The 14,704-nt window shown below is 41.1% G+C and overlaps 1 protein-coding gene across 2 annotated transcripts in view; it reads left to right on the top strand.

The window, feature by feature from the left end:
- The window catches only part of zcchc7 (zinc finger, CCHC domain containing 7), a 42,785-nt gene that overhangs the window by 2,541 nt on the left and 25,540 nt on the right, over positions 1–14,704 (top strand). Inside the window, exons 2-3 of one of the 2 annotated variants that reach the window (XM_026360088.1) lie at positions 427–1,053; positions 1,773–1,956. In XM_026360088.1, coding sequence (XP_026215873.1) covers positions 538–1,053; positions 1,773–1,956 — 700 coding nt within the window. In that variant the 5' untranslated portion in view covers positions 427–537. Of the gene's footprint in view, positions 1–423; positions 1,054–1,772; positions 1,957–14,704 lie in introns of both variants that reach the window. The other variant, XM_026360089.1, reaches the window with a different exon arrangement.

Here is a 14,704-nt window from a genome sequence, read left to right as displayed (position 1 = left end):
TTGTATATCATGTGTTTGTTTAGCATTTGACAGGTAATAAACCTGCATCTAAGCTATGTCTTATCACCAAATCTCTGATGAAACGGTCTGCAGGTTAAAAAAATCTGTACCCTTTCTGTGTCTCAGCTTTGTTAACAAGCCCTTATGGACTTCAGATCTGAAATCAGTGCCCTTCTTGTAATTGAACCTGGTTTGTGTTCACTTGTTCTTCAGAGCTGTCGACACAGTCTAACTGACTTGCAGGGCAAAACCTAGCAATTATTCTTGAAAACACTGAAGCCATTTCTTGCTTATCACAATAGTTTACGATACAATTTCTAGCAATTAACCACTCCTTTAATTGAAAACAGTCCACAACAACTATTATTATTCAGCATTCATTTACCGTGTTTGTTTTTGTATGTGTACGTCGTTTTATTCCAGCAGTCGTCCGTCTTCAGCCTCTGAGATCAGCATCACCCAAGGTGTGAGTGTTTGTGTGTGTGGGTGCTGCTCAGGAGTGTGCATGTGTGTGTATATTAAGAGTGTTTTAGGGTGATGTACTGCACCTATCAAGAACGTGAGGAGTTGGAGGATGATCTCTATCAAGAAGATGGAGAGTCTGAGGGGTCAGATGCCAACAGTGAGTTGGAGTTTCACCTCTATAGCCAGCTCCACTACTCCTCTAACGCTGGGGAGATGGGGGAGTTGGAGGACAGAGGAGAGAAGGAGGAAGATGAGAACAACCAGCAGCTGCAGGTGACCGCAACAACTGCACAAGATGGAAAGAAGGAGCAAACTGAAGAAAGAAGGGCTCTGACACCTAATGTGAACAAGGTGCAGAAACACCTGAAGAAGAAGGAAGAAAAACGTAATGTGCAAAAGAAGAGGAAAAGCGATCCTAAAGGTCAAAGAGTGTTGTCACTTTTGGAAGAGGTCATTGTGATTGACTCCAGTCCTGACGTTATCTCCATCTCTGAGGACGACTCTACTGACGATGAAGGGGTCTGTGCCTTAAAGGGTAAAGGCTTACACCAGCTGCAGACTTCGACCCCAGCACAACAAGAGGAGAGGGTGAGATTCTGTATGTGTGATTGCTTTGATGCGTGTTATTGTCTATTTGATTGGTCATACAGGTGATCTACAGTCAAGAAAAAACGCCATATACCCTCCTGAACCTGTAAAATTAACAGAGAACACTTAATAATAATAAAAAACGTGCACTTAGCTTCCCCGACAACAGTTTTTAGGGTTGTTAGAATATGTGTTATAGTTTTCAAAAAACAGACACGATTTGGGAAACAAGTAGTTTTTAAACACAGTATCAGTTTTGTTGGGAAAATCTGGATTTTATATACCAACAAAACATGATTTTAATTATGTGTACTGTACAAAAAAAAAATAGATTTTTGCCTCTTGAACAATGAACCTTGATTCTGGTATTATTTAAGAAAATAAATTCTTCTGCGTCCTTCCTCCTTAGCAACCATGTGCTATGCGATGTGGTTTGCCCACAGTGTCGGGCCACTTTGTGTTGCCTTTACTCTGTAGTCACAGCTCTGTGATGCTACTGTCCAGTGGCTTGTTTCAGATAGTTGCATCAGTCACTGGGGCTTGTAGCAAAGCTCGTAAATGACTTGCTGTTAGTAGAGCATTGCTCAGTAAGTTTAGCTGTAGCAGAATTTCTTTCTGCTGAAGACTTCTGATGTGGTTCATGTTAAATAGTGACTTAAATTTGACTTGACCTGGCCTTGTTTTGACATGTTTTTTGTTTGGTCATCAATTGAAACCAGAAAAAGAAGAGGAGTCTACCTGTGCCAGTGACTGTGGACTCGAGCAGCTCAGAATCAGATTCAGAAGAGTCCGAATCGTCTGATTCAGATGTTCTGGAGAACTGGATGATCCTGGGTCGAGGTCAGCAGGATGGAGACCAGTCGATCTCACTCAACCTGGAGGGAGACTCTGACAGCAGTGCAGGTTTGTCTTTGTTTATATGCGTGTACCCTGTTTACTGGATGTATTTTGCATTGTTTGAAGCTTTATGATATGTTTTTAATGCATCTGAATAATGTGCCTGTCACAAAGAGAATAGAAGCAGCAAGCATTTTTTTATGGTCCAGCTCATTCAGAACACTTAGTGTACCTGCAGCACATTGATAAGGAGCGGGCACAGCCATGGGCTACATTGTGCGTGCGCATGTTTCTATGTACATATGTCTGTATGTTTTTGTAAGCCCTTAGCATTCCTGGCACTGGTCTGCCCAGTTGTTCCCTTCACAGATGCATCTTCAAGTATGTTTGTGTGCAGTATGTATTGATATGTGCGTGCAGGCCTATGCGAGTGTGTGTTTGCTTTTATAAAATATTCCAGCTCTAATCAGCATGCATGTGTACATACACTCACATACCAACAGTCATAATGCTAATGCCAAAAACAAACAAACGGAGAGACAACAATGCAGGAGGAGAGGGAGGGGAGGTCGGAGTAATCAAAAAATGAATAAAAATGTTCTCTGCAAATCTCTTCAGATCTACCCATTATCTTAACCTGCAGCCTCAGCAATCTCTCCAGCTCCCCCCCTCCTTCTCTTTCCTACCTAACGCTCTCCCATCTCATTCTTTTATCCTATTTTCTCACTATTGTACACTCTCTCTCCCGCTCTCCCTCATTCTGTGTCTTTCTCACCATTTCGTCCTCATTTGAATTTCCCTGGGCTGATGTTTCTGCAAGAGTGCTCACTGCCTCCTCTACACACAACTGGGGTAAAGGAGGGGGTCTGGAGCTGGTGGGAAGGCTCGAGGTTTTGGCCTGGTTTTGGGAGGAAAGGAGGATTTTAGGTCTCTGTCTCTTTTTTCTCCCCCCCCCCCCCTTCTCTCTCTCTCGTCTGGCTTCTCTCTGTGATCTTTGGAGCTTGACCTCATGTCTGCACATGGGGGGCCATGGGTGTGGAAGGGGTCTTAAAGTGGGAGTGTTGGGGGAGGGTTTTGTCAAAAAAAAGGAAATGAAGGCAAGGAAATTTAAAGGACGAGCCTCAGTAGTCTTGAACTGTGCCCCAGTTCTATACTACACACTAATTAGAAGGGGCTTATGGTATATTGTGTGTTCACTCTGGGGGAAGTGTCAAAACATATTTTACTATTGTCATGAAAAGACCAAGAATCAATCTAGTAATTTCAGTGAATTTCAGTCCTTCCGCGTTAAATGTTCACAAGCAAATGTGTATTAATCTGCAACTGTTTACTCCTGTGATGGACATCTGTCGAGAGCCACCTGGCTATACTTTATTTATTTATTTTTATATCTGACATTTTTCTGTTAGTTTTTTTGTTTTAATACTAGCAATAGTAATCTTTGGGCATTAGAGTTACAAACAGTGAAGGGAAGTCAGAGTACTGAGAGGCAAACTAACACATTTTTAACTAACAGATATTTTTTTAAGGAAAAGTTAGAAAATGCAAACCAGGGTGTCCACCATGACTGAAACAAAAACCACCTCTGCTAAGGTCACCAAGACCAGAGGTGATATTTTACACAGAAAATGTTACTGTTGTTATTCTTGTTGTCTGCAAACAACAACAGTAAAATTATTTCACAATTAATAAAATATACTGGTAGAAAATTAGCTTATACTACGTGCAGTATACAACTGGTGAGATGTAAAGAACTGGGATGCTGATTACTTGATCTCTCATAGACTTAAAAACTATTACTGACTTGTTTTCTTTATCTGGATGTTTATTTTACATTATTCAACTGAGATATGACTGGTTATTTTTAAAGCCTAATGTAACATCTATAACCCAAAGGTGTTGGATAAATACAGAGAGTGCTTTCTGGTTTTATATGCCACGTTGCGTGTTGACTCCTGCAGACTGTGTGCCTTGCTTGTGTTTTCACATTTGTGTGTATATGTGTTAGAGTAACAGGTTTGCACACCAGTGACTAATAGTATTTGTACGCCTAAACCCCATCTCAGCATCACCATCAAATCGCATTCACTACACTTAGTGTCCTCCTCTCACCTAGAGAAATTGAATCCTTTCATTCTCTTTCTCGTTTTGTCTCTCTTGCACATGCTGTCACATGTTCACATAACTATACAATCTAATCTTTTCTCACTCTCTAATATATGTAGTTTTTTTTTAAATCAAATACATGGAGACACGGAGAGTGCATACACACACAGTTGCACAGTCGAAGTAGCTATCTGTCACCTGGCTTTAAGGGGCAGCTGTTGGTGGGTGGATCTAAAGGGACAGTGGATAAGGAAGAGAGAAAAGATAGCAGAGAAAAGGGGGATGAGCGAGGGCCGTCTGCCTGTCCGGCAGCCGTGCAGCAGCACCCAGATGGAACAAGAGAGAAAAAGCTGGGCTTCCCAAAATCCAGCTCAGTGCCTCACCCACCAGGAGTGTGCATGTACATGCACGTGAATAAATGTGGGGTGTAGGCGGGGTGTGCTGAAGCTAAACTTGAATTGAAGGTGGTTTAAACTTCACTCAGTGGTCACACTTTTTTTTCCCCTGTGCTTCTCCCCCCAGTTCTCTCCTTCTTTTTTGTCCCTTTGGTCTTGGTCAGTGCACACCAAACTTTGTTTGAGGCTTAGAGAGTCAGCTCTGGCTCACTATCGGGGTGGCCGATCACATCAGAGTGTGTCTGAGTGTGTGTGTGTGTGTGTTTCACTGGAAGTCTTGGTGGAGAGATGGAAGTGTGTTTGTGTGTTTATACCTAAAGGTTAGCTCTCTTTATCTCACAGAGGAGGAAGGTAAGCTCTCTTCTCTTCTCTTCTCTTCTCTTCTCTTCTCTTCTCTTCTCTGTCATATTTTGTAATTTTATAGTCTTACCATGTTAAGTTTGCTTAGGCAGAACAAAAATGTTTTCAAGTCTTTTAACTCTGAGCCCTTGTGTGTGAATGACTGATTTTGCTTTGGCCCTAAAGCTTTTTTTTCCTGCAGCTTCTTGCACTCTGACACCTCAGTTGGCCTTTGAACACTGTATGTTGTAGCTTATGTGACAGTATACAGTACGAAAAGAGTGAAATATGGATTTAGTTTGCTTCTTCTGTGTGTGTATTTGGGGCTCTGATTATGAGTGTGTGTTTATGTTCGAAGCATTCGGATTGTAAAATGAGATTACAATGGCGTGTGTGTGTGTGTGTGTGTGGGTGGGTGGTTGTGTGTGTGTGGGCGGGCGGGCACAGCAGAAGGGAGGCATGGATAGGATCAGCTCTTATCTTGGCTGCCCAGTGCCACACGAGGTGTAACGCCACACCCACACTACCACACAGTGTGTTTGAACAGACACACACACTCATACACATCATGAAACGCTGTGCCATAGTTTGACTTGTATTATCCAGTTTTTACAGAGGATATGCAAATTAGATGACACTACTGCGTTGGCCTAATATTAGTGCATGCAAATTAATTGTACAAATTCAGCTGAAAACTAAATGCTTTTAGTTATAATTTTTTGAACAATTAATTTAAACCAGCAGTGATGACGAATGTAATCTGCTAAATGAAACATTTTGTAGTACGAAAAGTCTCTTCTGCTCCAAGTCGTGTTCGGTCATGTTCCTTATCATGAGTGTTGTCTGTGGTTGGCTTATTATATTTGTAACAATAATTCCAACATTTGGTCTCCATGTGATCAGTTTCTTAGTGAAATATGTTTGTGGATGAGTTTATTTAGCTGCAGCTGACATTTGTTGACATTGGCCATTTTTGACATACTAATCTTCATTTGTGTTTATGAAATGGTGTCAAGCTTATTGTTACTGTAAACCTTCACCTTTAAGGAACTATTACGATACAGGTATTTATTGTTTATGTCATTGTCAGGAAAACGAATCATTTACACCAGGGAATAAGAAAAGAAAACGAGAGTAGGAAAATGAGGAATCACTTGACTTCATATCCAAAGACATTTGTGTGGAGGGATGGAAAGCAGCGGTATCAGACGGAGAGAGAGATGAGAGTGGGTTAGCTAAAGTGGATGAGACAGGCCTTGAAAAGGATCGGCTACGGTGTTGCTGTCGGTCAGGGCCGGTTTGTCTCCAGGCTAAGATCTCAGAGTGGCTCTAACACTGACATCCGGCTCTGTGTGTTAGTCCTGTTTGTGTAGCTGATGGTTCTACAGTCGAGCCCTCTCATATAACCTATTACCTGGTGTGGCTCCGTTCAAAACCACAGATCTGGTTTCTATGCCGTGTACTTGGAGTTACTGTTTACAACTGTTTACCTTGTGTTTCGGATTTGACTCCTTAAATTGATGTCTTTTGAGGTGTCTCAAAGTTAATGTATCGATTGTGAAATGAATTTGTGTCCATTGGGTGGAGCTCAGATTTAGCTTGTTAATCTTGGTTAAATGAGTAACATGACGTAGATTAAATATATTTTATATAACAATAGAAATACATCTAATTATATTTAATTTAAAAAGTAAATTGTGACCTTTTCCCTGTTGTTCTTTCATATATATATATGACGAAATTATTAACCCTGCTATTTAGTTACTAACATTAATTTGAGCTGTACCTCTTCTGCTACCAAATGTCTTCTGTGCTGTCATGTAGAGTTTATTTATACCATGTTTTTCTGCATCTGGAAGGCACAAGCCATCCTGTCTGAAAGTAATGTTTGTCAAAATAATATATGAAAATTTCTCTATTTTTTTCTTGGAAACTTTGACTAAAAAAAACCCACAGACATCTGTGGTTGCGGCTGCAGGTGCTCATTTGTATCAGTGTTCACTGTTTGTTCTTCATTGTGAGCGAGAGGCAGCATTTAAATATAATCTAGATGAGAAAATTTTGTCTGAACTTACAGATACGAACGCCACAGCCTTAGCTGTATTGAAACTGACACCTTGGTGTCGACGGAGGTCATGTAGATTTTAAATTTAGCTTGAAATTGTTTTCACTACATGTCGGTAATTTATTAGGATACATGAGACTTTTGTTAAAGATATTTATTATGGACTGTGATCGTTGGATATTGGGTGTTGTGGAGATGTTGTGGAACATTTTAGAATGAAAGTGAAGGTGTTGGATGTGTGTGTTGGAGTGTGAAGGTGTGCATCTAAAGACAAAAGTGTGTGTGTGTGTCTGTGTGTGTGTGTGTGTGTGTGTGTGTGTGTGTGTCTGTGTGAGTGTGAGAGAGAGCTGGTGTCTGCCTCACCACGCCTGAGGTGAGCCCAATAACCGTGCCCTGGCCCACTGGAACGAAGTTTCACCGTCTTTAGTTCCGAATAGAGAGAGAATGTGAGATTAAATGAAATAGTTTTCATTGCGGTACTGTTTTTATGTGGCGGTAGAGAATTGTGGTTTTGTGTTTTGTTTTTTTTTATTACAAAATGTCAAATTTTCTGACAAAAGTAAATGTTTTTTTATTTTATTTTTTATTTATTCTTTTATTTTTTTTTATTGCAAAAGCATACTAACCTCCCCTTTGCAGTAACTGTAGCCTGGAGGTAGGGGTAATAAACTGGAGACCAGAGGGTCCCTACTGTAGTTTAATGTGTGTGTCTTTGTGTGTGTAAAGGAGTGGGGTGGGCTGGGGTTAGAATAGGGAATCCCTGTCTACTACTTTAACCTTTATTTAACCAGGGTATCCCATTGAGAGAGAGAATCTCTTTTCTTCAGAGACCTGCAGCAGACATTGTGCCCTGAAGCTACAGGATAAGACATTTATACAAATACACACAGAGAAACACACTCATGTATGATTAAATAAAACATCTAAGCCTCAACACCTTAATCCCACATTGTATGTTCTTGCGGACAGTATGTGTGAGACTATAACAGTATTTTAAATGTCATATTGTCGAGTGCTTTTCTGTCTCGATACATTTTCTCCATCTTGCTGGCTCCCCTGTGCTTTTTTTACTACACATCTACTTTAAGAAGACCTGGAGAGAGAGGCGCGAGGGAAGGAACAGAGAGGGGACTAGTGGAGGAAAAAAATGTCAATTACAATTACCAATAATAATCATTATAATTAAGCAATCACTTAATAGGAAATCAAATTATTGTGGGGGATGACAGTGGGACAGAGGGAGGTCACATGGGACTGTATTAATTTCTGTTCTTTTATTTGGCCGGAGAACTTTTCCACTTATTGTCTTTGCTTGGTTTTTGAGCAGGGAGGGGTCGTCGAGAGAGCTTTATTAACTGGTAGCCTAGGGTGGTGATATTTTTTTGGGGATGGAGGAGTTGGGGGCAAGGAGTTGGAGGGATGTGCATTAATATTAATACATTTTTGTGATGAGGGGTGAGTAGAGTGGGGAGCAAAGGCAGTCATGGATCCACAAAATCACCCCTTCTTCACGCGTTTCGTTCCTTTCCCCCCCTTTTTCTGTGGGCAGTAACACTAGCAGCAATGAGAGCTGTTTTGGAATCAGACGTTCAGTTTAACAGTCAACAGGATAAAAGAGGAAAAACCCAGACGCACAAAGACGCACATTTAGGGTTAGTACACTTGCTCTGGTATGCAAAGGTTTGCCTAATAATAGCTGGGCAGTGTTTTTCACAAGGTCCCAGAGGGTGTGTGTGTGTGTGTGTGTGTGTGTGTGTGTGTGTGTGTGTGTGTGTGTGTGTGTGTGTGTTTGATTCTTGGCAGTGTACAGACACAAGTGCGCCTTTTTAGCAGTTTCCTCTCCAGAGGCTCCTGGCTGTGTGTATGTGGCCATTCCAAGGCTTCTCCCCATGTCTCTTAATTAAGGCACTCGTCAGACAGAGACCAGCTGGGCCTGGTCTGGCCTAGCTGGCACTCACCACCCTCGTCCTCCTTTCTTTTTCTTTCTGTCTCTCTCTCCGAGTTAAATTCTTTCCTCCCCTTCTTTGTGGATCATTTTTTGGCCTTTGGTTAATTTTCTTGATAGTCCTCTGATAAATGTTTATTCATTGAAGGACAGTGGATTGATGCTGGTACTGTGCATGTTTATGACACGTGTCAGCTTGTCTGGTTGTCTTTCCCCTCAAACCTGGCTTCAGTAAAGCACTAATTAGTCCCATCATGGTATGAGAGGTTGTCAGTCGATAGTGCCTTAAATATCAGGGGATAGGAGTTTGGTGAAATGTGCTAAACAAGCTGTTGAGAGAGAAGCTAATGCCAGTTCATAGCAGTGAAACAGCAATGGTTTCTCAGAGATGAAAGACTCAAATGACTAAAATGGTCTGCTACCATAATGTTATTCTTGTTTGATGTTTCTACCTTGGACACATTGTCTTTGAAAAGTAACACATATAATGGACTAGAGTCAAGGTGTATGTGGCTAGGATGTGGCTTTTGTATGAAACATTCAAACGTTTGTGTGATCAGTAGTAAAATGAGCCCAGACTAGGCATGAGTCAGAGATGCAGAGATCCGTGTCTATATCCACATGCTACTTTTTTTCTCCCCTAAACCTTCAGTGCCAACCCTTCCACCATTCATCCCACCTTGCCAGTCTCCATCCTTCCTTACAACCACACCATGCACTGGTTACGTGGCTGTTGCTATGCTGGGCTTGCAGGGTCAGGATGCATACTTTAGGCTTTCCTGTGCTAACACAGCTTGTATTCGTTAGAGAGGTCACACAATGACAGTGAACGTTATGCCCTCATTTGACATATTCTTACCCATTTTTCCACTAAAACGGTTCCAGAGCTGGTTCTTTACTGGTCTAGAACCACCTGCTTTAGGGTCTGTAAGCTGGATCATCTTGGCCAATAAGATCAACAAAAGCGTTGTAAAGATGAAAATCATTATCCTTTTTAGGTTTTGTTTAATTGTGCTGTGATAAAACATGGTTGATGCTAAAGCTAACAAAGGCTAATATGACCATCTAACTAATATGTTCACTTTTACCAGCAATGAAAACCTATTGCATGTAATTCTGTATTTATCTCAATGAGCAGTGCATATGTGTTGGACCAGCAGTTTAGATGCTACTGTAGGCTCACAGGAGCAAGTTAAGAGAAACACTTAATAGCACAATAGCAATAGTGTCGCTACTTAGCCCATCACTAAGTTTGGGCTAGTGCAACCAAGTTTGTGTTGGTAGACGGGCTGTAACACAGTTGCCAGAAAAGCTTGGTGTGTGTAGTAAATGGTGATCATGTCTGCATCTGTATGACTAGCCCTTATTTGCACATTATAACATTATGTTCCTGTGGATGAAGTGCAAGTCTTGTCTGTCTGTGCATGTGCCACATGCATGTGAATTAGCACACCTAGGCTGCCCCTTTATCCCAGGGATTATGGTTAAATGAAATGCTGAGATTCTGGCAGCAAGCGACAGATAACGCCAAAGTCAGCGTTGGGAAAAGAAAATTAATTATTGAGGATAAAATCAGAGCAAAGGAGATAGTTACCAGCTTGATGGGGAGTTTAGTCATTGATATTTTGGTGCAGGCTTCTAGACAACAGGCAGAGTTCATCACACCCTTAATGTGAGAATAGTTTTGCATGAGTGTGAGTGCATGTGCATACACACCCATCACATAAGCAGGGCTTTGCAAACTTGGGAAGGGTTTGGTCAGACATATCTGAAAAGAAAGCATTTGGGTTTTACAGAGCTTTAAGTCGGTATTGAAGTTTTGGTTTTTTTTTTCTGTGCCACAGCTGGGATGATTTCAGGGTCTCCTGCAGCTTCAGGTTTCTTCTCTGGCTGTCAAACTTCACAGTACACAGCTGTGGTCTACTAATACAATGTGAAACCTATTTCTAAAATATTGTTATTATTCTGAAATAGTTAACTTTATTCAGAGGATGATGAACTAATCTTTGAATTTTGACAAAATAAAGTTAATGTGAAAATCAGCTGAAGAAACCAATTTATAATTAGATTCAAGTAACTGGTTGACTGGTTCTGAATTTCTGCTGAATTAAATCAGCTCACGAGTTACATGAACATTCATTGGTTACATGTCAGCAACAGTAAATAAAAATATTGTTAAAGCTATTAACACTTTAGTTATCACACATTTTAGCTATTTAAATGGATTTAAAAGTAACAAAATAACTTTAACGATGAATCTGTTTAATGAAATATAAAATCCCAAATGTACTGTTTCCCAATACATTGAGGAAAACTGAAAAGATTTGGTTACGAGGGGAGAAAAAAAAAACTTCTGTTAAAAAGGATTTGAGTCAAATGTACAAAGAGGTTCTTAGGATTCTGGGATATAAAATATGTGGAAAACAAATGAAATTGTGTATCTACAATAAATGACTTCAGTTTATTGTTTTTTTCATTTTATTGTGGTTGTATATTTCTACAGCAAAACAATTCATTTCAAGCTATGTCTCTATTTCTTTATACCACAAATAATGAAAATTAAACCAATAGTGCTGTTGTGCTGCTACATGTCTTACACATCTTTCTGGACCATAGAATATAAAAGATACATCTTCTAGCCTGGATGAGCGTTACATAATTTTCCTTTTTTCAAAGGGTCCTGTGTGGTCAGCTATGGACAGATGCAAGACCTCATAGGACTTCTTATACTTACACAGATTTGTGAGGCTTATATGCGTGTGTCTGTGTGTGTATCTGTGCGCACAGGTGAGGTGAGCACATTTTCTGTCCTTTGAGTGCAGACTGATCAATAGAAATTGGGTTGAGTGTCTCAAGCCTGTTTTCTCCTTTGTATTGTGAACCTTTTGTGGGGTGACTGGACCAGAGGAGAAAAGGGGACGTCGAGAGAAAGAAAAAGAAGAAAGAAGGGGGGAGACGGAGAGAAAATGGAGGATGTTTGCAAGTCGACGAGCATGACTGACTCCCTCAACCAAATCTCTGGATATTTATTCAGCATTACTCACTAATCTAAAAAAAATCTTCCTCCCTTTCTGTCTCTCTCCTCTTTTCTTTTCATTCACACTCCACAGTGGAGGGATGTAGTGTGTGTATGTGCAGGTTTCTAGAGAGTGGGTGCTGTAGGATGATCTTAAAGAGGTGTGATAAAACAGAGACATAACTTGTTAAGGGATATTAACAGGCTTCTCACCTCTTCCTCTCTTTATCCCTCTTGCTTACAAACACAAGCACACTCCCCGAGCATCTCTCCATTCTCCTTCCTTGCTATTCTGTCTCTTTTATAACTTCCATGAAAGCGATGTGTGTTGAGTGAGGTCTGCGAGCTCCAGAGGTATTAACAGGGAGGCTTTAGGCATAAACTCTAAGGTATATTAAAGCAACGGCCCTGTTGTTCATATAAACACGCCAATTCAATTTAGCCTGCCCCACGGGGAATGGGATTTCAGCAGCTAGCAAGAGGGGGAGGGAGGGAGGGAGGGAGGGAGTGAAGGAGGGAGGGTGACTGGAGGATGAGGTAAGACGAGAAGAGGAGGTGGCATGAAGGCATCTTGAGGAGCAAGAAGGGAGGGGGGGAGTGATAGGGGTGAGGAAAAAGGAGAAATTAGTTAAATTGTGGGGGCATATGTGAGTAGCATAGTGGCTAGTTGCAGGAATTCATTATTGTTGTTGCATTAACTACCATGACGTAAGCATCTGTGTCTGTGCGTGCTGAGCACCACACACACACACAGGCACACAGAAAACTTTCACCCTGGCATGGAGAGGGGCTGCCAGAGTCTGGGCGCCATTGCACGCTTGGACAGAGCGTTATGTGGGAAACCCTACAGTTATATTATTCAATCCAAATTCAAATGGGCTTGTCAGGAAAGCTCCTGCTTTTTATTACCTGTCAGAAAAACCAAGGGATGGACAGAGCACAGGGGAGCAAATTAAATGACAGTAAATAAGACCCCCTATCCCTCTCCACTCTCCCCCTGTCATTCTACAATTTCTCCGTACTGTATTTTGGAGACACGCGTACAGATTTTGACAGCATGTTGTTGTTCGGCTTTATCTGTAGTTTACCTTAACCAGGATTTATCTGTCAATCAGATGCAGGAAGACCTAATTATTTTGTTCATCACCGATTCCAAAGCCAGCATGGTTTCACCTGAGCCAGGAACTGGATTTGAAATTAAAGGAAAAGTCGGAAATGCACTTTTGACGTCTATAAATGAGGAATCGGGATAAATTGCGGGGAAGAAATCGAAAGTGGGGTTCCTGAAGGAGGAAGACGGGTGGTGGTGGGGGGTTAAGGATGAGCTGTGCATGAAGTGGGCAGAGCGTGTCGTTTCCTCTTATTATACACACACACACCCTGAAGAGCCTCCTCCCATCTTGCCCCTTTCAGCCAGGCATAACCTCTGCCATCTGTCCTCCCCCCTCCTTCCTCCTGCTCTTCTTTCCTCCTCACCCTCCTCTTTTTCCGATCTACCTCCAGACCCCCCTCTTTTTATTGAAGGCCTTATTTCCCCACCTTCACTCTCTGATGGCATTCAGAAGGGTGTGGAGTATTTAGTGGCTTGCTTGGAAGTCAGAACATTTCTACACCTGGGACAAAAATACAGGGGATTGGGGCAGCGGCCAAAATCAGAGGTGTCTCAGCTTTCCAAACGGGTGCTGTTTATTCTGCACACACACTCAATGTCATTACTCAGTTAGTAATAACTGTTCATTTAAGGGAACTAGAAATAAAGCCTGAGCGACTCAGGATTAGCCACGCGTTACAGTTTCAACCCCATCTTCAGATGTGCTATTAACTACATCTACTCCTCCCTTATTGTCATTGCAGGTTTCAAACAGCAATGAAATGTCAGGCTTGCTCAGATTTTTGTCTGAAGCAAACTATCACACCACCTATTGTCTGAAATAGAAAATGTTTTCCTGCTGTTGCTGTTGTATAATTTTATCACTTAAATTAAAATAATAGCAATGATGTTGAATTGATCAATGCATTTTACCAGTGACAGAAAATAGGTTTTTCATGTTTTTCCTCATTTCATAATTAAACTATACTATTAAGTTTTTTAACTTTTGGTTGTACAAAATCAAAGAGATTCAACAGTAGAGAGATGACAGGACGCTGATGAGAGAGAAACAGGATGATCCAACAAAGGTCCAGTTTCAAACTTGACCTGATGATGTTCTGGTTTCTGGTTAGGCTCTTGAACTGTTAAACCACCAGAGGTTACCATTATTTCAAAATTATCTTATTAGAAATGTGCGAAAATAGATCAATAAAATGACAACATTAACATTTAGTTGAAGCCCTAAAGCGAAAGCTATGGTGTTCCCATTCTGTCCTAAATCTAGTGCGCCAGGTAGAAAAGAAAGCGGGATGCATTTATAAACTGTATTTGAATGAAGTGATAAAAGAGCCATATTAGGAACTCCTCTTCTAATCCTCTATTGTTCTTTGTCTGTCCCCTGTCCCACAGAGGGGCTGCTCTAATTAAAGACTAATAATTGTATTGTTTTATAAAATCTATAGAGACAGAGATTCTGCTCTTCAATCATTCACTCTCTCCAATGTACCCTGCCCATCGTGGGCTATCTCTCTGGTTGAAGTCTATAACACACTGCAGCTGACTGCTTTGTGTGTGCGTGTTTGTGTGTGTGTGTGTGTGTGTGTGTGTGTGTGTGTGTGTGTGTGAGAGAGAGAGATAGATGTGCACCATACAGTACATTAGGAGGAGGAAGGAAAAAGCCAAATCTAAATTAAAACTTTAAAGCACTATTATTTAATTACCCCAAAGGCTGTGGATTTGAAGAATTGCTATGTGTGAGTTGTGTATTGCGTTTGTTCATGCAATGTGTGCTGCTGTCTGGGATTATTTCAGTTTTTCAATTTGCCCTTTCTCCTTAGTGTGTGTGTGTGCGTGTGTG

This window comes from Anabas testudineus, chromosome 1 (genome assembly GCF_900324465.2).
Source record: "Anabas testudineus chromosome 1, fAnaTes1.2, whole genome shotgun sequence".
Classification (NCBI taxonomy): domain Eukaryota; kingdom Metazoa; phylum Chordata; class Actinopteri; order Anabantiformes; family Anabantidae; genus Anabas; species Anabas testudineus.
The sequence above is the reverse complement of the archived record's forward strand: the minus strand, read 5'-3'. Positions and strand labels throughout refer to the sequence as shown.